Source organism: Sapajus apella, unplaced genomic scaffold (genome assembly GCF_009761245.1).
Source record: "Sapajus apella isolate SASKATOON/1434 unplaced genomic scaffold, GSC_monkey_1.0 scaffold6, whole genome shotgun sequence".
In the NCBI taxonomy this organism is placed as follows: domain Eukaryota; kingdom Metazoa; phylum Chordata; class Mammalia; order Primates; family Cebidae; genus Sapajus; species Sapajus apella.
Genome location: NW_022436946.1, coordinates 5,770,871 through 5,798,489, shown reverse-complemented (window position 1 = coordinate 5,798,489; position 27,619 = coordinate 5,770,871). Strand labels below are relative to the sequence as shown.

Genomic DNA, 27,619 nt, shown 5'->3' with positions numbered 1-27,619 from the left:
TTTTGAAACTCCAACAAATTGCTTATTTTTGCACAAAGGCAATAGTGGATCTTTACAAGTCTTTAACAAATAAATTTATTGGTATTTCATCTGAGCAATGCTTGGATTACCTTGTGAGACATTGCCATTTTATTTAAATAAGATGTCTCATTAAATGAGGCAATCCAAACCAAACCATAATTTTATCACATGAGGTCCTTTTGCATTTGTAATATTTAAAGTTGGCCAGTGGTTCTAAAGCTTCCATGCAGTAGTTAGTTATTATAAGAACCTAAGAGCTAAGTATTCATGCCTTGACTGTTTACCAGTGAAGAATCTGAGTTTCAGCGAGGTTAAGCAATGCTCCTGAGATTTAAATACACAATGAGTTATCATGCTGAGACTGGAAATCTATCTTTTGGCTCTAAGTTTTCTACCTTTTGCACTATGAAAAGCTTATTCTCATATTAACTATCAAAATAGTACAATATGAATTAAACAATTATTATTCACATGTATATAGTACAAAAATAAATTTTAAGATTTGTTAATCATTATTTATAAAATTGTAATAAAATGATTTTGGGGGAAATAATCATGAAGTGATTTTTTAAATAATTAATCAAATTTATCTGTCTATTTAGTATTGCTAATACTGGTAAGAGTCTGTTGCTAGTTTATGTAACTTATGGGGAATTTTTTATGGATCACATAATATAAACAGAACAAATCATTTTTTAAATTGTCTTATAAAAATTCTCTTATTTGAAACAGTTTTTATAAGTTAACCATTTTTCATAATGTTGGTACTACAGATGAAAATTTTCTTGGCATGTAAAAGAGAGTTAAGAAATATAACAGACATGCTGGTTTTTTCGATAAAAATTTGAAAAATTTGAAGCACAAAAAGTAGATAGGTTTGCTTTATTTAGAAATTATATGTAAAAATGTCCTATTCTCATATAAAAACCACAAAGAAACAGAAAGAGCAGGTTTGGAGTCAAAGATACAGAGGACAGAGTTCTAGTTGTGCTACTTTCTAGCTATGTGAAATCATTTGTTCAATCCTATGGAAATTAGTTTTTCTAATTCATACATTTATAGGCCTAGTTTGTGTTATTTTAAAGCAACTTTTATAAAAATGCTTTTTGTAAGTTGCAATGCTATAATAAAGAACAATGGAAATCGTGAATTTCTTCAAGGATTGTGATAACCCCCTCTTAAAGCTGTGTTGACCAAGGACGATTTCTTCTTGTTCTAGAAACTTGGTGAGCGCTGGACAGCAGTATGTCGCTGGACTGAAGAACGCTGGAGTAGGTTACAAGAAATCAATATATTATGGCAGGAATTATTGGAAGAACAGGTATGAAACTGTTTTCCATAAGGGGCAAAATAAATGGTGAAAAGTAACTTATCTTTTATTGTGACATTAGAATAAAAGTTGCCTTGTTTACTTTTCTTTGAAAGGAAAATATATACATAATTATTTTAAAGATCAAATTTCCATCCAGTTTGTAACTGATCATGAAGCTTATTCATAGAGGTCATGTCCTTGGCTCCACTAATATGACCTGTTTTCATTACTTGGAATGTTAGTGCTTAGATAGGCTATTTCACGATTTGTTTGACCATTATAGTTATTAGTGGATTTGTGTTTGGTGATGTGTTTGAATTTGTATTGACACAATGCCTAGCCTATAATTTGTGCTCAGTAAATAATGAATGATGAATCCACTCAATACGTTGTGAACTTAATTACCTAGATTTTTTTCTTGATTTTTAACAATTATACATATTGAAATTAATGGGAAAATATTATTTAGCAACACCTTTGATTTAACACTGGGTTAACTGCATAGTTTTTCCACTAAGTGTTACCACAGTAGATGAACTTGTACAAAGCTGCCACCTTAATTTTTCAGTAGGAGTGGTGGCTCTTTGCCCATTCTCTGTCCTTCCAGAAAACCATCAAAACAAAATACAAATAAGAAAAACTTTTCTCCCCAAATGCCAAACAGTTGTGGTTAAAAAAAATAAGCAGATACTGGCTGGGTTCAGCGGCTCACGCCTGTAATCCCAGCACTTTGGGAGCCTGAGGTGGGCGGATCACCCGAGGTCAGGAGTTCAAGACCAAACTAGCCAACATGGTGAAACCCCATCTCTACTAAAAATACAAAAATTTGCTGTGTATGGTGGCGGGTGCCTGTAATCTCAGCTACTCGGGAGGCTGAGGCAGGAGAATCGCTTGAACCCGGAAGGCAGAGGTTGCAGTGAGCCGAGATTGCACTACTGCACTGCACTCCAGCCTGGGCAACAGGAGTGAGATTCCCTCTCAAAAAAAAAAAAAAAAAAAAAAAAAAAAAAAAAAAAAAAAAAAAAAAGCAGATACTCTATTCCCACATCTCTCAGTGTTCATTTTGATTCTTTTAAATGCATTTCATTTCCATCCATAAGAAGCAACTGTATTTTCTTCAGGGGAAAAAACCCGAGTGTATGATATTTTGTGGCTTCCTAAATATGGTGGCAGATAGTACACCTTAAAAAGCAGGTTGCAGAATTTGTCCAAATATAAATCGTTAATGACAACTTCCCTTCCCTCAATCTGTGGTCAGATTTTTCTTAAAAGGAACCACAAAAGGGACCTGATTCTGATTTCTGAAATATTTGCATTTTGCTTTATAAATATTTACATTTACTGTGAGCCTTGTATTTAGGCCAAAGAGTCTTATAGAATAGTTAAAATTTCACTTCAATAATGACCGTAGAAAGGCCAGGTGCTGTGGATCATGCCTGTAATCCCAGCACTTTGGGAGGCTGAGGTGTGTGGGTCACTTGAGGTCAGGCCAACATGGTAAAACCCCATCTCTACTAAAAATACAAAAATCAGCCAGGCATGTTGTGGGCAGCTGTAATCCCAGCCAGTTGGGAGGCTCTTGAGGCAGGACAATTGCTTGAAACCAGGAGGCAGAGGTTGCAGTGATCCAGGATGGCACCACTGCACTCTGGTCTGGGAGTGTACTCTGTTTCAAAATAATATAGTAATAATAATAATAATAGTAATTACAGTAGAAGACATTGATTGCTAGAGAAAACCATTGTGTTACTCTTCTATCAGTAAAATAATTGCAAATTTGGAAGCAATTTTAATTTGATGATAAAAAATAGTTTAAAAATAGAGAGTGGCTGGTATTTCAGTCACTTGTATCACTTTAGGTTTTAAACTGACCTTTGACTTGTGTTCTATAATGATCTGACATTTTCACCATACCTTTTGTGTGTGTGTATATAGTATCTATATGTTCTGCCTAACGGCATCATTATTTATGTGCATATCTTATCAGCCTCACTAGGCAGAGGACACTATCCATATTTGTCTCTTATTTCCCCAATGTTCATTTTTTTGGGTGGTGAAATATAGAGGCAAGGAATAGTTGTTAAATATTTAACTGATAAATAAAATCACTAAGGAAGAATTGATTCCATTGCAAATACAGAATCAAGCTTTTTTTTCCCCACCCTGCTAAATAGAAAAGGGTTTCTGCCCTAAATGCTACATTTTGGGAAGAATTATCTCAGTGTAGCTCCAGTTGTTTTCCACCTCTTCTTCAGGATTTTCTCTCTACATGACTGAATATCCTCTGCTTAGAAAACATGCATGGTTGGCCAATGACATTTAAAAATCTTTCTGTGGGCTTTGGGTGATCTTCAGACTTCTTCCTTTAATTATAATTACTGTTGAACATTAAAGGCTAGTGTGGATTTTCTGTGGGATACCATGGAAAGACCATTGGTTTTGTGGTGTGGACCCTTGACCCAGCTCTGCCATTAACTACCCGAGTGATCGCGGACATGTAACTTGACTTCTCTTTCCTTCCTCTCTAAAATGAGGGGCTGAGACAAGACAATCTCCTAGCTTTCTTCTGCCTCTAGAAAGTTATAATGTAATTCCTTTGGAGACTTACATAGTTGGATTTAGCCTTTTCCCTCCACCTATATCCTTGAGAATTAGGTTTCATTACCTAGGTATGAAGCTAATGTCAGATTGTTCTGTTACAAATCTGAGAAGGATAATATTTTAAAGAAAGATATCTTTCTGGGTCATTTGTGCCTCAGACTTAGGTGTTTGAAGGCCTTCTTATCCCCAGGTAAGGGTGAAGCCTCTGATAAAAGTTAGAAACTTGGACACATGATTTAATTGAATTACCAAATGATTCTGTAGATAAAGTTCATCTTCTGTTATTACTTTTAGTGCTTATTGAAAGCTTGGTTAACCGAAAAAGAAGAGGCTTTAAATAAAGTCCAGACCAGCAACTTCAAAGACCAAAAAGAACTAAGTGTCAGTGTTCGACGTCTGGCTGTAAGTGATGTGGTTGTCAGCATCTGTGTTGTAAGCCTATGATCTCTTAACGTTGTATAGCTAATGGTTAATACAGTTTAGTGAATACAGATTACAGCTCATTGCCTAGCATTAGACTGCTGTCCTGTAACAATATGGAACCATGAGAGTTACGTTTTAGCAGAGTGAACTGCAGAGCATGAACATTTTACTATAAAACATATATGTTTAAATTTTTTGACTGGGGAACAGAAAGATAAAGTCTTGTTAAAAGAGAGTCATGTAATAAATATCCGAAATATTAGATTTTGAAGGAAGACATGGAAATGAAGCGTCAAACATTGGATCAGCTGAGTGAGATTGGCCAGGATGTGGGACAATTACTTGATAATTCTAAGGCATCTAAGAAGATCAACAGTGACTCAGAGGAACTGACTCAAAGATGGGATTCTTTGGTTCAGAGACTGGAAGATTCCTCCAACCAGGTACTTTTTGATTTGGGTCATATGTTGTGCCATGAAATAAACATTTAGAATTTAAATGTTCAGGTTAGTTTTAATTTATATAAAATAGTAGCAAATAAACTAAAAAGTGTGTTCCTTATACCTGATGAAAAATTGACATGTGAAAATCACCTTTCTAAAGTAAGTTTTAATAGATTCTTTAACTATCCTGTAATTTAATTCACAGTAACTGATTACACTTAGCCAATAAATAATCTAAATATCTTAAATCTTAAGTAATCTAATCTTTTAATAAGATTATTTAAGTATTTTAATGAATTAATCAAACAAAACATTGGTTTGTAGACAGATGTTCCTAGCAGCATTATTTATAAAAGCCAAAAAGTGGAACAACTGAAATATCCACACAGAGATGAATGGATAAACAAAATGTGGCTTGTGCATACAATACAATATTATTTGATAATACAAAATAATGAACTACTGACATATGCTGTAACATAAATGAACGCTGAAAACACTACAGAAGCCAATTACAAGATTGTATGCACTATAATTCCATTTATAGGCAATGTCCACAATGGGAAAACCCACAGAGACAGACAGTAGATGAGTGGCTGCCACTGGTAGAAGTGGGGAATGGGGAGTGATGGTTTATAGGTATGGGATTTCTTTTTGGGGTGATAAAATGTTCTGGAGACAGAGTGTGAGGATTATACAACTGTATAAATATACTAATAACCATTAAACTGTACATTTCACAGGGAGAATTTTATAGCATGTGAATTACATCTCAACGAAGCTGTTATAAAAATTGAACTTTTGGATGGCTTTTATTTCAGGTGACTCAGGCTGTAGCAAAGCTGGGGATGTCTCAGATTCCTCAGAAGGACCTTTTGGAGACTGTTCGTGTAAGAGAACAAGTAACTACAAAAAAATCTAAGCAGGAACTGCCTCCTCCTCCTCCCCCAAAGAAGAGACAGATCCATGTGGATATTGAAGCTAAGAAAAAGTGAGAAGAGATACAGAAATTGTTCAAATGCAATATTGTACATACTGCATTATGATTAATCATATGCAAATATAGACATAATTATTGTTATGAAAATCCAACTAGTAAACCACTCACTGCCCCTGTCTTCTGAATATTCTACTTGGCGCTAGCTAAGCATCTAAATTTTCTTGGATGATTTTATTTATCCTATGTTCAATTTGGAGAACTTTGTGATCGAACCTTTCTTTTTTCCATTCCCTTTATTCTCCTTGGAAGGATATGATTGTCCATATCTCTCTTTTTATTCTTTCTTTCACTTCACAACTTGACAATTTTGCTTTAGGTAGACATCCCTATTCTTCGGGAATCTCTTTCCTCTTCTTATCCTTAAAAATACTTAATATAGGAAAAGAATTCATTTCTAGTGTCCTTTTTTCTCCGCTCTCTCCCCTTATTCTTTTTCATGTTTTGTTGCTTCTTTTGTTAATTTCTTTGTCAGATTAATTAACATATTCTTCATATTTGGATTAAAGATCCATCTTTGGCATTAAATACTTCTTTTAGTCTTATTGGTTCCAAAAAAAAACACCTCAGGATCTCTAGAAGAAGAATAATCACAGCTGACATATATTGAGCTTTTACTGATGTCAGCTATTCTATTATATTATACTGTGTGCAGGTACTATACCTGACATGAACTGTAGCAGGTAATCCTCCAAACAATCTTTGAATAACGTTACTCTTTCCTTCTTATAGGAGAATCCCATTCTTGGGCAAATGAGCAGTTATTTTGGGCCTGAATGAAAATTATATGCTTCCTCCAAGTTAGCTTTTGTTAGACAAAGCAGCATTCCAATGTTACCAGATGGTTTTTATTTTGATAATAAGGCTATGTTTCTGCCTCCTAATTGCATCTTCCTATAGGACCAGCATACCTCTGAGTTGCAAGCAGCCCTTGAGGAACCTTTACTTTTGGAGCCAAGACAGCACAGGAAGAAGATGCTTCTAATGTTAATATTAGCACAGATCTCACATTTCCTCAGTGCATATTATCTGCTTGGTATATCTGGCAGTGTATCTCTCCAATACTGACTTTGCGCATTTGGAAGCACAGAAGGTTGTAGAAGACTAGGGTACATACTGTGAAATCTTACTTTAAACATGACTGTATTGTTTAGGGTACATTGTGCTGTAAGAAACAGAATACTGTGCCAAAGTGTCTTAAACAATGAGATCATTGGTGATCCCATATTACAAGAGGTTTGGAGGTAGGGCTGTTTTAATGGGAGGGTGTGGTTCAGCAACCCTCCATCTGCAGTCTCTGTCATTCTTGGGTGTTGGCTTTTACTCTTAGCCTTGTCTTCTTGGCAGACTCCTGCCCTGCTCTCGCTGATGCCCTGGGTGCATGGAAGGTTGAAATTATCTGGTCTTTCGAGTCTCTGTAGTTGTGTTTTGCGGGACTCTGACAGCAAGGAAGAATTATAGAGAGGGGGTGTCTGTTGCATGGGCAACCAGCTGCAAGGACCACAGCTATTGACTCCACGACTTGACTGAGGCAGACATTCCTTCAGTTAATTCTTGGACAAATAGAGCAGCGAATACATCTATTCATTACAGTTAAATCTCATTATTAGGAAGGTCATTTTTATGCTCAAATTCTGCCTCCTCTAAGTCTACCTACATGTGCTGGTTCTTTTGGAGTGATATGGAGCCACATAGCCTTTTCAATGTGACGACCTCCTCAGTCTTTGAAGATAACTTTTATATGCCAGTTTTTATTGTCTTAAAGTGCAGGGGATCCTTAACCATGCCTATGTAACATCATTTCCAGACCCTTTTATATCTTCTGTCTGCTGTAGAAACCACTCTTAGTTTGCCTTCAAATGAACTACCCCAATAACTGATGGCCTTAAATGACTGCTCAATGCAGTGCTTCGTTTAAAATGTATGCTTAAAAAATGGCAGCTCACTTCCAGTTCTCTTCCCCTGGTGCTACTGTGTGGTTGTTTTTACCAGCTCAGGGTACAGAGGGACAGTTATTTCCTAGAATGTTGATTATCTGTTCCTGTGACCTGTGATTATTGTGTCACTCTTGCCCATGTTGAGAGCAGACGTTGACTGAGTCTCCAAGGTCATTGTAAATGTGTGATTTTTAGGTGGCCATTTCTTCTCTAAAAGATTGTATAGAAAGCTGCTGTTAAGATGAGGAGGAACGTACCCTGTTTGAGCAATACCTTGACCCCAGCTATTAACTAGAGCATCACAAAATCCCTCACCTATTACAGGGAAAATCTACCTTGATGAAAAGATAAAATATTCATTATTCACCAGAAACACTTTAAGCAAAGCTTCTCACAAGAAATCAGCAGTAACAACTTGTGTCACTGCTTAACGTACTGAGAAGCTATGTGAAGAGGGTAATAGTTAAGAAGACAGACCATCTTGGTTTGAATCCCAGCCTCACCCTTTGTTACCTCTGTGACATGAGGCAGTTATTGAAAACCTCTGTGCGTGGAGTGCCTTCATCTCTAAAAGGGTTAATAATAATGTATACTTTATAGGGTGAGGATTCCTGGAGTTAATGATGGACATAAAACACTTAGAAAGGGGCCAGGTAGAGGGGCCAGCAATCAGTGATCCTGGCTTCTCTTGTTCCTCCTGCTGTGATTTTAACCAATCTTCTCAACCTGTCTCAGACCTGTCCTTTTCATCTTCTTTCCCACTGCTACTATCTTAGTTTTGACTCCCGTTGCTACCACAGCCTGTTCTCTGCTCTTTGCTGTCTTTAATACCTTCTCCTCGGTGAACACTAAAGGTTAAATAGAATCATGTCAGTTCCATGCACAGAACTCCCCCTTGGCTCTCAGCTGCCTTTGCGTTAAGTCCAAACTCTGTAATGTGTCCTGCAGGGCCTTCCCGTAACTGGTCCATGTGATTCTTGGCCACATCGTCAATTGTCCCTCCCTTGTGAGTTCAGTACTCATTATTCCAGACACACCTAACTAATACTTGACAGTGTACAAAATGTGCTCTTCCCTTTCTTTGCTTTCCCTTGGCAAGGGAAACTCCTCAGTGTAATGCTGTCATTCTCCTCTTAAGAAGCCATCCATGCCCCGATTAGATTAGAAGCTACTCCTGGGAATTCCTGGAACTAGCACCTAGCAAATTCTTTGGTTAATGCCTGCTACTTTCCATTGCTTACTAGACTAGAAGCTCCTTGAGGGCTGAGATTTGTATCTGGTTCACTTTTATATCAAGAGCCCAGGCCAATGCCTGACATTTAGTGAGGCTCAATCATTACATATTGAAGAAAAGAAGGTGTTAACTTTAGGAATGTCTGTACTTGTTCTTTGCTGATATTATCTAACCAAATCTGATTTTTATTATCTACAAGCATTTATAAAAATACAAGTGATTCTTTATAAAGGTAAAACTTATTTGAATATATAAAGTTTTAAAAATTTTTATTTGATTATTTTCTTCAAGTGTTTATTAACACTATAATATTATTACTCTTTTCATACTTTTAATTGTAAATATATGATCTTATTTGGTTACCATATTTCTGGGTTATTGCTTTTGGGGGAGTGTTAAAAGCACATAGTCCTGATGAGCATTTGGGTTACTCTTTCCGGAGTCAAGTAAAATAATAGAAGAAAACATGACAAATGGTCACCTCTGAATCTTCAATCAGGTTTGATGCTATAAGTGCAGAGCTGTCGAACTGGATTGTGAAATCAAAGACTGCCATTCAGCCCACAGAGATAAAAGAGTATAAGAAGATTCAAGACACTTCTGAAATGAAAAAGAAATTGAAGGTAAAACATAAACCACATATACCCCAGTACATAAAATAGTTCATCATGCTGGATTTTCTTTTGGCATAAAGATGTTATGGGATTTAAAAGCCTCCTGTAAAATAAATGTAGGCAGAAGGTAGCTTTTAGTACATTGTAGTGAATTTTGAATCCAATCATGCCAGCTGTCATCAGACCCCTATTTGGAGGAGGGAATTTTTTTCCATCTTTGTCAATCATTGAGATGTACAGTGAGGGACACTTCTTACGGTGATCCAGTTAGTAGTACTAAGTTTAGATCACCCTTAATCTGGTACCTGATAATTTCTGACTTTATATAAACATTATGCTGAAGATGTTTTGCCTTCCAAATATAACATACTATTTTAAATCAAGAAGTGTCTTTAATATGTTCCTTTAGAGTTTTTAAAAATAAATACTATTAAGACGTGTGAGACCTTAGCCCTACTGCTTCGCATGCTTAGGTATGTTACTGAAGAGTGTGATGGGAGCTTGCAGAGCTTGGTGCTTGGTGCTCATATGTCCCCTGCAGGTTACTGCATTAACTATTTGGTCACCTGGTGGAAGTCAGCAGTGACTTTTGTATCAACAGTGGAGTTTTATTTTAAAGAGTGTGGAAGATATTTTAAAAACAAACTGTGCATAAATATCTAAGGTTTCAGTTGGGAAGTGGTGGGTGAAATGGGAAGTGAGATGAGGCCAGGATTGTGGGTGTCTTTATATAATAGCAAAGTCCAGAGGGTGAGGTGGTCTGAGCTGGAACTTGCAAGAGGGCTTAGGGCACACCAGACACTGGGAGCGGTTTTCTTTGCCCAGAACGCCCCTCCATTAAGCCCACCTTGCTCTGTGGTTGAAATGTCCCCACTCTAGGAGACTTCCCTTGGCCTCACTAGAAAGGCTTCAGTGATTAATCTTTTGACTTCATGTGACTTTGGCCATACCTCCATGAAAGCCCTTCTTGCCTTTATGCTGTTGTTTGTTTATATGTTTGCCTGTGAGGGCTTCAAAATTGAAGATGATCTTCCATTGCACCCTTTTTGTTTCAGCACTTGTAAAGCCCTTGTGGCTCATGGAAGCAGAGTGTGGTGATTGTGGGTGGGCAGGGGGAATGGGGAAGTTGGTTGAGCTGAGAGCACCTTTATCAGAGCCCTCTGCACAGAGGTGGGAGAACCAGAAGTGGTCTGTGTTACATCATTTCATATGCTCTCACAGTTCTGAAAAATGGGTAGATAATTTTAATGATCACTGACCACCCAGCTGTCAAAGACGTTCAGGTGGCAGAAAATTTAGTAGTAACAGTGATCTTCCTGGAACAAGTCCCACAAAATATTGATAAGTTGAAGTCCATCGTGTGACCCAGGCACATTTTACTGGCAGAAACTGTTGCTATATTTGGGGTATAAAATAAAATTGTGTGTGTATATGTAAGGCATGATTGGCATTCCTTTGTGTTTCATGTAATATTTATCTATATGTTTATTTTGTTTCAGAAAAGTAGTATTAGATGCCAAAGAGTTGGAAAAAATATATAAAATAAATTTCATCATTACTCTAATCCCTTATTTTTCTTGTAAACTGAGGAAAGATCAACTTATTATTATTATTATTATTTTAGTGAAAGAGTATCTTGTTCCAATGGATGAATTACCTGGCTGGAGAATCTGTAGTCGAGTCTCCTGCCGTATTAAGAGGTAGCAAAGGCTGGGCACAGTGGCTCACACCTGTAATCCCAGCACTTTGGGAGGCTGAGGTGGGTGGATCACCTGAGGTCAGGAGTTTGAGACCAGCCTGACCAACATGCAGAAATCCCATCTCTACTAAAAACACAAAATTAGCCAGGTGTTGCGGCACATGCCTGTAATCCCAGCTACTCAGGAAGCCGAGGCAGGAGAATCACTTGAACCCGGGAGGCGGAGGTTGCGGTGAACTGAGATCGTGCCATTGCACTCCAGCCTGGGCAACAAGAACGAAACTCCATCTCAAAAAAAAAAAAAGAGGTAGCAAAAGATCGACTTGTAAAAAGCAGATAATTGCATTTTCCCCCGTTTGATGATGAATTTTCACAGTGATGCTTAGTTAAACAAAAGTAAATGGTGTTTCTTAGAATCTCTTGCTAATATTCCTTGATCTTGGACTATAGGAAGGTTGTTCTACCTAGTCACAATGAACTTTGGGAAAATCAAAGTAGGATAGCTGAATTTATTTGATAGCACTTATATGAAAAGAATTTAGGGTTGGGATTCTTCTCTGGATTGTCTGGTTGAAGTAATACGGGTTGCCCAGAAGTTTTGACTGTGTTATGATGGTTACTATTTGAATGGTTAGTATATAGATTAGCAGTTGGTGATGGAGGAATGAGAGAAAATTCAAATGCTGAGTTGTGTGCACATATACTTGTATTTCTGCATGTGTATACATGATTTTACTTGCTTCATTCTTACTAGTTCTGGAAATACTTTTGTCTTGGGAATATCAAACTATAGAGATTAAAAAAATAATGAAATTAAGAGCTATTTCTCAAACATAAAGAACAGAATGGAGGCTGGGCTCGCCATGGCACATGCCCATAATTCCAGCGCTTTGGGAGGTCTAGATGGGAGGATTGCTTGAGCCCAGGACTTTGAGACCATCCTGGGCAACATAGGGAGACCCCCATCTCTACAAAAAGTAAAAAAAAAAAAAAATAGCAGGGCATAAGCTTGCGTTTATAACTCTAACTACTTGGGAGGCTGAGATGGGAGGATCCCTTGAGCCCAGGAGGTTGAGGTAGCAGTGAGCCATGCTTGTGCCACTGCACCCCAGCCTGGGTGACAGAGAACCTGTCTCAAACAAGCAAACAAAGAATAAAATGCTTTGGTTTTGGTTCTAAAGCATATTTTCTATTTTTATTCTTTAAGAATAGTTTATGAAATATGATCATACTTGAAGTTTGCATTAAACCCCAGACTTAATATAACATAAACAAATGATACTGAGCCTCAAAGTATTTCTGTCTTGTTTTCCTTTTTTCATTCTTTTGAGATGGGAGTTTTGCGCTGTTGCCCAGGCTGGAGTGCAGTGGCGTGGTCTCCGCTCACTGCAAACTCTGCCTCCCGGGTTCAAGCAATTCTTATGCCTCAGTCTCCTGAGCAGCTGGGATTAAAGGCACGTGCCACCAAGCTTGGCTAATTTTTGCATTTTTAGTAGAGATGAGATTTCACCATGTTGGCCAGGCTGGTCTCAAACTCCTGACCTCTAGTGATCCACCTGCCTAAGCTTTCCAAAGTGCTGGGATTGCAAATGTGAGCCACCATGCCCAGGCTATCCTTTTCTCTTGTTAGTTAATTTTGTTCAGCAATCTCTGTCATAACACATTCAATTATTTTGACCCAAACATTATTTTTATGGCGTGGCATACTCAGGGTATACTGTATGTGAATAGATATCCTGGATCTAAAACATAATTTTAATTTCCTTCTGATAGGAGCTTATAATTATAGTGTACTTTTTTTTTCTTACAAAAGAAACCAATGTTTTATAGTTGCTATGATTACTATTTGAATTTATATTTTCAGGTTTAAAGAGAATGTAGAAAGGACATTAAACCTTAACATTTAAAATAGCAACATTATATTGAGAAGAAAGTTTGCATTATTCTTATGTTGGGACTTCATTTCCAGGTATTAGAAAAAGAACAGAGAGAAAGAATCCCCAGACTAGATGAATTAAAGCAAATCGGACAAATCCTTGTGGAACAAATGGGAAAAGGTGAGATTCTTGATTTTTTTTCCCCATATTTTTTAGATGGTAGCATTGAATAATATTACAGTTTGCCGTATTAAATATCTCACTTTAACACTTGAATCCTCTGTTGGCTACAGAAATGGTTTTCGAAAATGTTTTTAGGCAGCAGAATCTTTTAAAAAATGAAATTTTATTCTGAAGCTGATTGTGAAAAAATAGATAATAGCAAAGTTTTTCTGATTTTATATGGGGTCAGGGCCAGAGACCCTGATTCCTCAGCAAAACAGTTAAAATCCAGTCCACTAGTATCGTATATTTTAAAATGTATCCTTTGGGTTTATATATTGGGAATTTGCTTTGCAGGGGGGTAGCCAAAGAAAACTTTACTTAGGCAGCATTTGAGAAATGAAGTTACATTAAATTCATTACGGATATTTGATTTTTGATAACTTTAATGCATTATATTTATTTAAAACAGTATTTGTATAGTTAAGTTTGATAAGGTGTTACTTGTATATGAAATTTTTAACTGCACTGAAGCCTTTTTTTTTAATTTTGCTGTAGCTCCCAGTGACTCAGAATAAGCTAAAGATTAATATTCTTCATGTGCAGTTTTGCGTATGAATCTCTCTTCTAGAGAAATGTTGAAATACATGTTTTGCACTCCCTGTTCATTGGTCTAATAATGGTAGACGCTTTGGGAGTCTGTTGTAGCTCTCCTTGACACCTATGCAGATACTTGGACAGAATTAGGAATATTAGTTTGACAAGAATCTTTAAGGCCGTAGCATTTAATTTTTTATTCTTTGACTTTTTGTTATGGAAAATATAGCTGTATACAAAGCAAATGAAATACTATAATGAACTTCCTTGTATCAGTTACCTGGTTCAATAATTGACAATATTCTGCCATTCTTTAATTATCTATACCTTTATCTTTCCGTAGCCTCTCAATTATTATTTTTACAGTTTTTTTGGAAGTAAAATTTACTTACATTGAAATACATGACTTAGTCACCCTCCTCCATCCAGAAAACAACTGTTCATGTTGTTTTGACCTTAGATTATTTTGCCTCCAGCCTTTAACAAATATGTTTATTTAGTATGTATACTGGTTATATATGTGTATACACACACACATGCACACAAACATATACACACACAAACATTATATATACACACACAAACATATCAATATATACACATGCACACAAAATATGGAATGATACCATGTGTGCAGTGTATGTCCATTTATTTTTAAATTATGCAAATGTATTATCAATCTGTATATTATTAATAAAGGTTAATTTCTTTAAGTAAATTAAATAGAATAGTATTTAATATTTTCTTTCAGTATCCACTCTAGCAGACTGTCTTATTTATTCTGTATATGGGCATCCCACTTGGAGATTACTCTTTCCAGTATTTACTTGAAGAGATCCAGAGATACAGATGATAACTTCCCTTGAGATACTGGTTCATTCAATAATTATAATGCTTTGGGTGTTGAATTTATTTCCTTTATAATAAGCATAGTTTTTTAACTTCTACCTCAACATTTTACCTGGTGACTCTGACTTTCTGGTGTGAATATGGGACAACTTCTTGAATCTGTGTACTGAATTTACTCCCATTTCTGTCAGGTTTCAGTCAGTGTGGCAGAATTATGAAGACGGGGAAGACTTGATGTAGATGAGAAGTTGGTGTGAGGTGACGATAATAATGAGTACAGTGAGTGGAGGAATGGGCAAACTTGGATTCTCCTATCTTTTTCTAGTTTCTTATCCTTGGGAAAGTCTTGGAGCCCTTCTGTTTTTTTGTCTTGGTGTCTGGAAAGTGAGGGAGTTTATGAGCTGACTCTTAGCTATTAGTTTATTAGCTGACTATTAGTTTACAAGCTGACTACAGCATTTGCTCCGTAAAATATTACCATAAGCAGGTCCTAAACAGGCACACCCTGGACACTGAATCCACATGAAAGTGCTACTTGCAAAAGGCCAAATGTAGCACTGGAGAATAGATGGCGTGTGGCTTTTGTTACCTAATGTATACTTGTCCATTTTCATAGAAAACCTTTTATATTTTGCATTATCATTTTTTTTCAAACATTGGTGGAATTAGAAATGCATTCATTAGAGGACCCTAATACTTTCTTTTTTTAAAAAAAAATCTGTTTAAAGATTTTTTAATTTTTAAATTAAAATTTTAATTTAAAGGGAAGCTGGGAAATGGGGGAGCTGAACTGAATAAAGTCTGTATGTTCCAGGTCAGTTAGGGAGGCATGTCAAATTCTTCAGTAAAACACATGTTCGAATAATCACGTCACTGTTTTTCTGAAACCAGTTCTATCCAAAAGCCCACCATAGCTAATTCTGATAGTTCTTTCCTGCCTAATGTGTTTTATTTAAATTTTGCGATATCTCATTCAGTATAAAAAGGTTTTTAGAAAATAAATCCTGTGGTTCATTTGATTTTCATAGCTGTTATACTTGGTTTTCTTTGTTTAGCTTATCTTGTTCCTAGAGATCCTCAACCAATAAAATACAGTAGTTGGCCACCTGGATAATGTGGCTTTATGAATTGATGCCCACGGTGGTTGACTAAGCATACAAGCCCATGAAATTTGGTGAAGGTCCTATGTTTTGTAAACATTTCCCTTGATTCCAGTAGTAATAGATGGAGCAGTGTAAAGTCAAGTGAGCCTAAGTGGCAGGAATATATTTTCTCTCTTTTAGATAATTAATAAAATGATATGCTGTTGATTTTGCCTTTTGACTAGTCATCAAGAACTTTGTGTTACATATAAACAGAAAATTTTAAACTCTGGATCTCTGTGAGTAAAACAACTGTTTTTAAGACAATGTGCAGTTTTCCTTTTATAAGATGTAAATTGTGTTTGAATCATTACCGGATGTCACTGTAACCAGCAATATCTCACATTTAGAGAAAGGGTGATTCAGATGTTTAAAACTTTTAAAGAGGCAAAATGAAAGGCTTGTAAAGAAACTGTCAGTGAATAAATAACTGAAGTTTTTTTTTAACTGCCCTTGTTCTTGAAGTGAGCACCTCTTTCTGGTTTTCTAGATGAGTAGTAATAATTTTCCATCTCAGAAATTTTATTTACCTACTTAATTTCTTCCTTGATTAGTGTAAATTGTCCAGCACAAAGATGATGTGGCTGATGTTACTATTCCTTTGCCTATCTAGAATAGAAATGACGGAGCAGAGGCACAGCCCATGTCTCCATCGTTCAGATTGTTAGGAAAATGGTGATTTGTTTTGTATACGCTTTCCATTAACAGGATAATGCAGCGTGGCTTGTGGTGTGAATGCTTTGCTTAGGGTCTCATATTCTATTACCTGAGACGTGGTGGTGAACAGTGAACTTCTGCAATCGACAGAGGCAATACATTCAAATTATAGCATGATATGCTCTCATTTATAATTTTCAGTGGACACAATGTATTATAAAAACTTTCGAAGATGCATTGTCTGTGGATCATACATGACTTTTTGTTCTTATGCCTTTTTTTCAGTTCAAGCTCTCATTATCCTGGATTTTGATTACATATGTTTACAAGGCACAATTGTTTCGTTGCCTTCCTACTCAATAAAAATGTGAAGCCCATCCTTTCATTATGCATGTTCTCCTCTGAATAGAAATATTCCTTTGAAGATTTCCCATACTTTTTCATAGTCATTTTGGAAGATTTGAAGGTATTTTAGATGAAGGGAAAGACTATGATAAAACCTATCATTGGCCGGCTGCAGTGGCTCATGCCTGTAATCCCAGCACTTTGGGAGGCCGAGGTGGACGGATCACAAGGTCAGGAGTTCAAGACCAGCCTGACCAACATGGTGAAAGCCCGTCTCTACTATAAATACAAAAATTAGCTGGATGTGGTGTAATTCCAGCTATTCAGGAGGCTGAGGTAGGAGAATCACCTGAACCTGGCAGGTGGATGTTACAGTGAGCCGAGATTGTACCACTGCACTCCAGCCTAGGCGACAGAGCATGACTGTCTCAAAAATGAACAAAATAATCCCTATTATTATATATAACTTTATTATTTTTAGGAACATTCTCTACTTTTCAAAATACCAGACAAACGAAATAAGATTTCGGTAATAAAAATGGTGGCATTGTTTTCCCAGATGTGTTTCTAAAGCAGATCATCTTATTGCTGCCTCGGTATTTTGGTATTTGCTTACCTATGTGCAGGGTGCCCAAGGGGCTTGCTGATGCTTCTAGAGCCCAGCTGCTGGCTTAATATCCCTGCACTTACCAGGGTGCTTCCCAGCATAAGGCATTCTTGCCATTCATTTCTTAATTTATAAGATACCAAATTCACAAATCTTTGGTCACCAAAGACTCGAGGTGCCTCCTAGATTTTCTAGCCAGCTGCCCTAGACAGATCACTGTAGTTGATCTTATTTCGCTGGCTCAGATGATAAACTAGCAGAGTGGAAGCATGCCATGGATGGAAACATACATTATCTAGAAAAGGCAGTGACTGAAGTTCTACTGATGTGCCTTTTGCAATAGCCACACTGCTCCTGAATCTTTATTTATTTATTTATTGAGATAGATGGAGTCTCACTCTGTTGCCAGTGGCATGATCTTGGCTCACTGCAACCTCTGCCTCCTGGCTTCAAGTGATTATCCCGAGTAGCTGGGACTACAGGTGCCTGCCACTGTGCCCAGCTAATTTTTGTACTTTTAGTAGAGATGGGGTTTCACCATGTTGGCCAGGATGGTCTCGATCTCTTGACCTCGCGATCCATCCTCCTTGACTTCCCAAAGTGCTGGGATTGCAGGCATGAGCCACTGTGCCTGGCCTGAATCATTATTTTAAAATGCCCTCCTTCTTTGGTCAAAGAATTGAAATAAGTGTAATTATTTTGAAGTGCATCATTATATATTTTTTGTTGTATTAAAAGGGACTTAAGAAAGTGATCATTATATGTGACACTGCCACACTATTCTGAATGTTAGAACATTTAGAATAAATTCAGGAAACATTTTGTAATATATAGACTGTTTGCTTATTTTTTATGTCTGCATAGAAGGCCTTCCTACTGAAGAAATAAAAAATGTTCTGGAGAAGCTTTTATCAGAATGGAACAACGTATCTCAACATTTGGAAGATCTGGGAAAAAAGATTCAGCTACAGGAAGATATAAATGCTTATTTCAAGCAGCTCGATGAGCTTGAAAAGGTCATCAAGACAAAGGAGGAGTGGGTAAAACACACTTCCGTGTCTGAATCTTCCCGGCAGTCCTTGCCAAGCCTGAAGGATTCCTGCCGGGTAAGGTGCCAACCACCTGGAGCATGGAGGAATTCTGTGTGCAGCCCTAGAGTTAAGGAGGGTGCTTCTTATATCATGAACTTTAAGTTAATGCTGCCCTGCTTAACTTCCGGTGAGCATGTTCATCTTCAGTGAGTTATGTGACCATATTTTCTCTTCCTTAGCGGGAGTTGACAAACCTCCTTGGCCTCCGCCCCAAAATTGAAATGGCACGTGTGAGCTGCTCAGCCCTGAAGTCTCAGCCTTCTGCCCCAGATTTTGTCCAGCAGGGCTTCGATAGCTTTCTGGACTGCTACCAAGCTGTACAAAAGGCTTTAGAGGATCGTCAACAGCAGCTAGAGAATGGTAAACCCAGCGATTTTAATATCTCCTCTCTCTGTTTGCCTTAATTTAAAAATGATTCCCCACATTTAGAACTTGAGTATATTTGCTTGCTTTGCACCAAGCTTCTCCATTTTCTTTTGTGCCTGTTTGTTCAAAGTCTTAAAGTCTCCTTTATTCAGATTATTTTCCAGATTCACTCCTTTTTGTAAACATACAAGTTTCACATGCTCTAAAATTGTATCAGTAGGATATAATAAATTTTATTTTTTTATTTTTTATTTATTTATTTTTTTTTGTGGAGACAGGGTCTCAGACTGTCACCCGGCCTGGAGTGCAGTGGTGCAATCACAGCTGCAGTCTTGTTGACCTCCTGGGCTTCAGTGGTCCTTTTACCTCAGCCTACTGGGTAACTGGGACGAAGGCATGCACCACCACGCCTGGCTAGATTTTTTATTTTTTTATTTGTTGTAGAGTCAGGGTCTAGCTAAGTTGCCCAGGCTGGGCTTAGGTGATCCTACCACCTCAGCCTCCCAAAATGTGGGGATAACCAGTGTCAGCCATTGTACCTGACCTGGATATAATGCTTTTTAAAGAGGGTTTTTTTCCTTTCCTTTTTTTTTGAAAAACGAGTGTGATTTCTTCTTTTGGTTGAGGAAGCCACTTAATATCATTGCTAGGAGAATTAAAATGACTGATTCCTTACTTCTGCTTCCTCAAAATGGTTAAAGTTTTAGCAATACCATATTCTCTTTTAAAAGAAGTCCTATTCCACTATCAGATTCAGAAAAATTTTAGAGTTCTTACTTTTGGAATATGCTTGGTTTTGGAATGTTCACAGTTCAACGTTTTGAAAGCTCATCCCTCCTACGTTACAGTATTTACTTCCTAGCTGCCATATGAGTTAGGAACTGTGTTGCATAGTGCATTATGATTTTGGGTAGTGCACATTGAAAAGCTCCACATGCAACCATAGCATAACTTCAGCAATTGCAGATTGTGTGGTGACTAGAAGTATCTCCATGTGTGCATATTAGGCAAATGTGTCATGTTGCCTGTCTTCTGAAAGTGCATCTGCACAGCATGTCTTTGTTTCGTGAATTTAGTTATGTGAAATAAATCTTCCAGGGTACCTGTTTCTCCACTTACCGGTACACACTATGCTTTCACTTTGGACAAGGATCAGTAGGCGGTTTAACTTTTGCTGATAGTTGGTTTCACGTCTTTGTGCTTCAAGAGAACTCACTTCCTTTCCACCCAAGTGTTACTTCCACATGATTTTTACATTAGTGATGGAGGTAGACACTGTTCCAGCTGGCTGCTGCACTCATTATTTCTCAATGTACCTGGGCAGCATGCTGGCAGTATTTCCATATAACTTCCTCCACTCTGTAGATGGGTTTGTCTACACGGTGGAGCTTACAGCAAGACTAGTTGAGGGGATCTGTGTTTTCTTTTATTCTTTGTGTAGCTATTAAGGAAGAAGAGATTGTATGGGACAAAAGGGACAGTGTTCCATCATCAGAGAGACATTTCATCATGAAGAAATGAAGAAAAATTATAGTGGGTTAGTTAATATTTCAAATGTCAACATCCGCAGGAATGAAGTCACTGTCTGACTCTCAGAAATGCCAGTGGAATGATCTATGTAATTAATTTACAGAGACCCTTTTACATTTTAATCATGGGGCCTCCTTTGCCATGTATTGGAATTCACTTAGGATAATGGTATATGTAATAATACGGGTTCCTAACAGGATTTTCTCAAACTAAATGTTTTTGAATAAGCAGAACTGAAGGTCCAACCTGGACATGCATATCTGGAAACGTTGAAAACACTGAAAGATGTGCTAAGGGATTCAGAAAATAAGGCCCAGGCATCTCTGAATGTCCTTAATGATCTTGCCAAGGTGGAGAAGGCCCTGCAAGAAAAAAAGGTAATTCATATTTTCCGCGTTAGGACTCTAACACTCCTTCTAATATCTCCTCTTATATATTTAAAAAATTTTTTAAATAAAAAATGGATCAGTTTTGTTTAACATTGGTCCAAATTTATTTTCATGATTTGAAGGGCTTGTTTGACCTCACATAAAAGAAAATACAGTTATTAAATATTTTTTCATAGAAGAAAAGCATACTTTCTCCTTCTGCTTAAAATCTCAATCTGTTCATAATTTGCTAAAATATCTGTAATGAAAGGAGGACTATCAGTTGACCTGGTTGTTGTATATTTTTTTCTGCATTGAAAAGGAATGTTTCCTTGGTCATTTAGTTGAGTAGCCTGATGGCTCTGTACTATTTTATCAGATGAAAAAGAGAGCAGCCATTGACCACTGCACACTTGGCCCACACTGGGTGTGCTGTCCCCTTGGGTTTTAGTGTTGAGAATCCATTATATTGCCCCCACACAACAACTCATGAAGAAAAAATCTTAACTTTTATGATTATGCCCACTTTTCATGAGTTTTCTACATTGTTTTTTGATTTCCAACTTTTATTTTGAGTTCAGGGGTACTTGTGCAGGATGTGCGGGTTTGTTACATGGGTAAACGTGTGCCGTGGTAGTTTGCTGCACCTGTGTATTAAGCCCAGCATCCATTAGCTATTCTTCCTGATGCTTTCCTTCCTGCCACCCCCACTCTCCAACAGACCCCAATTTGTGTTGTTCCCCATCATGTGTCCATGTGTTCTTATCATTTAGCTCTCACTTATAAGTGAGAATGTGTGGTATTTGTTTTTTTTTTTTTTGTTTCTGCATTAATTTGCCGAGGATAATGGCTTCCAGCTCCATCCATGTCCCTGCAAAGGACATGATCTCGTTCCTTTTTATGGCTGCATGATATTCCATGGTTTATATTTTCATGTTTTATAGGTACCACATTTTATTTAGTCTATCATTGATGGGCATTTGGGTTGATTCCTTGTCTTTGCTATTGTGAATTGTGCTGCGATCAACATATGTGTGCATGTATCTTTATAACCGAATGATTTATATTCCTTTGGGTATATACCCAGTAAGATTTCTGGGTCAAATTGTATTTCTGGTTCTAGGTCTTTGAGGAATCATCACACTATCCACAATGGTTGAACTAATTTACACTCCCATCCACTGTTCTTTTTAGATAAAAATGCTTTCTAATGGATTTTAAAGTGACTTTGACTTTATATAGCCCATTTTACTATATCTGTGCAGACACATTGTTGTGTATATTTTTAATCTTTTAAAACTTTTTCCAGGCCCTTGATGGAATCCTTGAGAATCAGAAACCCACCTTACATAAACTTGCAGATGAAACAAAGGCTCTGGAGAAAAATGTTCACCCTGATGTAGAAAAATTATATAAGCAAGAATTTGATGATGTCCAAGGACAGTGGAACAAACTGAAGGTCTTGGTTTCCAAAGATCTGCATTTGCTGGAAGAAATTATTCTCAAACTCAGAGCTTTTGAGGTAAATCCAGAGGTCACTGGGAGTTTAAGTTTATTACAGAGTAAATAGTAATTATCATTTAAGATCCACATATTTATTATTTGAATATTTTGCATTCTTTGTAGACCACATGTCTTATGTATTTAAGTTGGGACTTACCAAAGATGTACTTTTAATGTACTGGAGAGCACATTTATTTCCTTTTGCCTGGAAGCAAAGTCAAAAGTAGAGTAAACTGGACCTTGAAGATAAGAGAAAATTGCTTAAAAATGGTCAAAATAACATTTCAGGCATGAAGGGCCTCTGTGAAATACAGACTGTTGGTTAGATTATAGTGGTACCTTGGTTGCAACGGTAGAAGTGGCCCAGGGAGTAGCAAATAGCTGAATACTTGAAACTACTTCTTGCAGGTTCATTTGAAGTCAAATGTCAGAGGGAGGCCATCGACAGACAGTGTCAGAGTGGGAAGGCGAATAGTTCCAGGGACATGAAAATTCAAAAGCAGGATCCTTCACTACATCTGAAAATGTCAAGAGATGTAGCAGTGATAAACTTTAAGAAGAAAGGATAAATGTGAGGATGTATAAAGAGAGAGTCAGTGTCAATAGAAGCCAGTGTCAGACAGGACAGGTTGGATATTAACATTCTGGCCATGAGAAGGATGGAGAAGCAGAGTTTCCAGGTCACCTGGTATTTTAATAGGAAAGTTCTCGGTGGGGAATGAACCAATCAGACTCTCCCTGCCAGACTTCCTATCCTCCCAGTGACTCCTTACCTTGGTCTTTTTTCCCCCCATCAGCCAGGGATCTTTGTCTTTTTAAAATTTCTTATTCACTGATGTATGCCAAGATGTACTCCTGGCTAGAGCAATGCCTGGCACAGAGAAGGCCTGCAATCAATATTTTTCAATGAATGAAATGAAATTAGCAATAGGAGATTTAGATTTGGATATATCTCTATATATCTATCTATATGTATATATAGATTCCCTTGGAAGCCAAATCCAAATATGTGTAGATATATCTCTCTATATATAGAGTTATATCTGTATATATGCATATATATATAGACAGAAAAAAATCTAAATCTGAATCTACATATATTTAGATCTAGATACAATATATATAACTCTACATATATTTGGATCTAGATCTAAATATTATATCTACATATATTTAGATCCAGCTCTAAATATATATAGATTTGGATTTAGATGCTAAGTGAATTTGTATAAGGAATGTTGTCCCAAAAAAGTGGAAAGATTGAAAGTGAAGACAAAATTAACGAAAATGTATGTTTTGAAAATCAAAGTCAGAGAACACGTCATAGAAGAGGAGCTGGAAGGCCTCACAGATTAGTGTGGAAGAGATCCCACCAGATTCTCTGAGTGGTGACCACTGAATTTGGAGGGGTGTTCCTTGATTCAGGAATTAATGGGCGTTCAGGAATTAATGGGCAGTTCCAGCAAATGATCAGCAGTTGATACAGATGGCGGGGTTGTGTGTATATGTGGGTAGCTGTATGTGATCATAGTGATAGGTGGTAGATTTTCTCTAGGTGTAAGTGCAGTTCTAGATGGAGATCTCATTCAAATAAACCAGTAATTATGGAGAGGAATGTGCTATGTGTGGGTTAGTATTTTTGACTCATTTACTTTTTTTTTTTTTTGAGATGGATTCTTTTGATCTGTTGTCCCAGGCTAGAGTGCCATGGTACGATCTTGGCTCACTGCAACCTCTGCCCCCTGAGTTCAAGCGATTCTCCTGCCTTAGCCTCTTGAGTAGCTGGGACTACACTGCACCCGGCCCATTTTACTTTGTGATGGTCCCACTTCTCATTGTGTATTATGAGTTATAATTGTTTCCAACTTGAGAATTAATTGAGTTGTAATTGTTTCCAAAATGAGAATTGACCTTTTCTATAATTCTGAAGTTTTTGGTTATGGTCCAAGCATTGGATTATCAGTGATTCTCAACCAGGGGTGATTTTACCTTCCAGACGACACTTATTAATGTCTGGAGACCTCTCTGCTGTCATAATTGTGGGAGAAGGCTTCCAGTGGGTAGAGGCCAGAGATGCAGCTGAACATCTCACCATGCACAGGACAGACCCCCGACAAAATAATCATCTGGCCCCAAATGTCAGTAGTGCCAAAGTGCAGCAGTGCTGGATTAAACATTTCCCATCTTTTCAAAAGATCATCCCTTTGTTTTCAGATTTAAATCCAAAGTGTAAATGGAGATTAACCTCATGGTTAATCTTTTTTTGACTCTTAAAAATATTTCTTAGGGTTAGCTAAATGTATGCTGATATTTCAATATGGAACTTAAAAAGAGTAAGTATTCTCCCGAAACACAGAAGAGTCCTGTGGTTATAGTAATCCAGCTTTAGGCTTTGGTGGGTTGTTGTTATTAATGTAACAAATCTAGGCACTAAAAGTGGTCAGTTGAGGTGTGTGCCAAATATTTATTTCCATTAAAAATATCCGACATCAAATATATGTGTCTGGATATTTAAGTGTCTGTTGTTACTGTAGCAGATTTGTAATGTCCAGTTATTTTTTTATTCGCTTCTTGTGTACTAACTGCAAGATTGTAGCTAAGGAATATAATGTCTGCATTCCTTAATTGTGTAACTTCTTCTTTGAAATACATGTTTTTTTTTTTTAAAGTCAAAAGAAAACTTTTTGTTTTTTGCTTTGTGGGACTTGCTGGTTACTTAACTACTCATGATTTCCTTGGAAAAACTTTAAATTTCAGTCCCCCAAATTATTAGATAATTATAATAAATATTTATTTGCAAATCATCATTTTCCCTTTTTCAATGATCTGATTTTTTTTTTTAGGCATTTAATTATTTTTGTCTTTAAGACATGAAGCACAGTAGGTTTTAAATGCAATGCCAATTTATAATAATGTTTCTTACGAACAAAATGGTTGACTTGTTTATTCTTAAAATACATTTTTCACTATATAAGTAGTACGTGAAGCCTACACATTATGAAGAAATTGAATACCACAGAAATACAGTGAACATTTAGAGTTCCTGTTTTTTCCCCAATACCATTTTCTTTCCTAGGGCAGCTAATATTAACAATGGATTCTTGTACATTCAAATTAAACAAGAAAAGTTGACAAATATTGCTGATTATAATCATTTTTCCCCCACACTATAGAAGCAAATGATATTGGAACTTCATGAGGGACATTTAAATCCATAGTACAGATAGAGGTCGAAGGTGAATCCCACTACTTAATAACGTCTTTCATTGATTCAGCACATTTAAACTTTGAAAGTGTTTTCATGGTTGTGTGCTTGCTTTTCTTCTGCTATCCTTCAGTACTTGTAAGAGGCTGTGAGTTGTGTGCATATTTTCATTTTCTGTTATTTGTTGGCCTTGCAGTGTTTCTCCTTCTCTGCCTACATTTCCTTTGTCTCCATAGCCGGTTTGTTTTGTGCATGCAGAGATTGGACCTACATACTCTTTTTCATTGTGACATGCTCAAACACATTCTGAAATTACTTTTCTTTGTGCCATGCCAAAGCAATGATCTCCATTCCTGTACTCATGAGGTAAAACATTCGTTGGTACTTTTACTAACTAATGTACACCTTCCAGGTGACAAAACACTTGAAAATACAAGAAATGGGTATTTCTTTTTTCCATTATTGATTTTACTGACTGGATTTTCATGTGAATCATGGGGATAAAATATTATAAAATCTTAAGAGGCTGCTTATATATCTCTTCTCACCAGCAGTAATATATTTGGATTTAGGGGCTGCAAGGTATTTCATATTAAGTATTTCCTTTTCCCCATTCAAGAGTTCCTGCCGTGTGTATAACTGGGAAATCATGAAAAATGTCCCCAACACACACACAAAGCTGTCTTCTATTTTCCAGCGCTCCAGCCTGCATTTTTAGGCTGCTCCTCCTCCTCCAGGCCCTTCCTTCTGGGTTCAGGCTCTCATGTGATCTCTTGCCCTGACAATTCCATTACGCTTTAACTCTGACCTGCACTTCCTGTCTCTTCTCTCTGGAATTCATCTTCCACACCAATACCAGAGTTGTACTTCTGAAAGGATCTGGTTTTCTTCACCATTAATACAAATTAATACAAAGTGCCATTAATACAAAATGTCCCTTTCTTGTCCTGAAGCCCTCCCTGCGACTCCGCTGTGAGCTTAGACAGGTGGGGAGAATCGGGTGGGCGGGTCACCAAACACTACTCTAGATTATTGCCTTTCTCCGGAAATGTCACGTACTTGCTAGGAATTCACATCCTCCTCCTCCTCTCTGCTCACCTGTCTTCAGCCCACCTCACCACCACACCCACAGCTGGAAAATCACTTCCTTCTCTGCGATTCAACTGTGTGTCATTGACACCTTCACAATGACCCAGCTCAGGCCGGTTTTTATGGTGAGAAATGTGTGTCTCTCCGCCCATGAGGCGTGAGCTCTTTGAGGGTTGGATCCCTGTATGGCATAGAGCAAGTAAGCAGATGTGAATGTAATTGGTGTGTCGGGCCTCTCTAGTGAGAGTGATTTATACAGTCTAAATGCCTGCTTATCCTAAGTGGCAGGACACCTGTGTAGTCACAGCTCTTCCTTCAATTGTTGAACAGTCAAAGGCACGCAGGAATGGACTCGCTCTGACCCAGAATCTGGAAGGGGGCGTGCTCGAGTTCCAACAGGCAGAACCAGGTTTTGAAAGTATTTTGGAAAGCATTTTAGGGTAAAAATGCAATGGTAAATACTTTTTAAGAGGAATATTAGTACGGATGATTTAACCCTTTTTAGGTAACATATAATTGATATAATTATCATGTAAGGGATTTTTTTTTCCTGATTTGTGAACACATTTTACTGAAGGGAATATTCATATATTCCTTACTTTAGATTTAAAAACTTTATTAGTTTTTGGTAAATAAGTATAGTAGCAATGTCATTGCTTGTCTTCCCTACTAAGTGAGAGAGCACATTTTCAAGGTTGTATTTTTGAGGTTATTGAATATTGTAAAGTGAAACAAAATAGGAGCCTTACTACCTTAAATGACTCTTTTAGTTCTGGTTTCTCAGTTTTTCTTTTTTCTTTCTTTTTTTTTTCTGGTCTATGTCTTAAAAAGCTGTGGACATTCCAACAGATGGGGGAGGAGCAAAAGAAAATGCCAAGAATTTAGCTGTAATCAAGTCTCCGGAGATAGTTGGGTACCTTGGAATCTTACTGTCTTAAATCCAGATTTAC

At 37.2% G+C, this 27,619-nt stretch overlaps 1 protein-coding gene across 11 annotated transcripts in view; it reads left to right on the top strand.

Moving 5' to 3' along the window:
• UTRN (utrophin) overlaps nucleotides 1–27,619 on the top strand; it is a 536,298-nt gene that overhangs the window by 119,920 nt on the left and 388,759 nt on the right. For 10 of the 11 annotated variants that reach the window (XM_032274352.1, XM_032274350.1, XM_032274353.1 and 7 more), the window contains 10 exons: nucleotides 1,241–1,342; nucleotides 4,229–4,336; nucleotides 4,621–4,800; nucleotides 5,622–5,791; nucleotides 9,468–9,591; nucleotides 13,251–13,338; nucleotides 18,382–18,623; nucleotides 18,788–18,968; nucleotides 20,736–20,881; nucleotides 22,182–22,394. In XM_032274352.1, the coding sequence (XP_032130243.1) occupies nucleotides 1,241–1,342; nucleotides 4,229–4,336; nucleotides 4,621–4,800; nucleotides 5,622–5,791; nucleotides 9,468–9,591; nucleotides 13,251–13,338; nucleotides 18,382–18,623; nucleotides 18,788–18,968; nucleotides 20,736–20,881; nucleotides 22,182–22,394 (1,554 nt within the window). The remainder of the gene's footprint in view (nucleotides 1–1,240; nucleotides 1,343–4,228; nucleotides 4,337–4,620; nucleotides 4,801–5,621; nucleotides 5,792–9,467; nucleotides 9,592–13,250; nucleotides 13,339–18,381; nucleotides 18,624–18,787; nucleotides 18,969–20,735; nucleotides 20,882–22,181; nucleotides 22,395–27,619) is intronic. The other variant, XM_032274347.1, reaches the window with a different exon arrangement.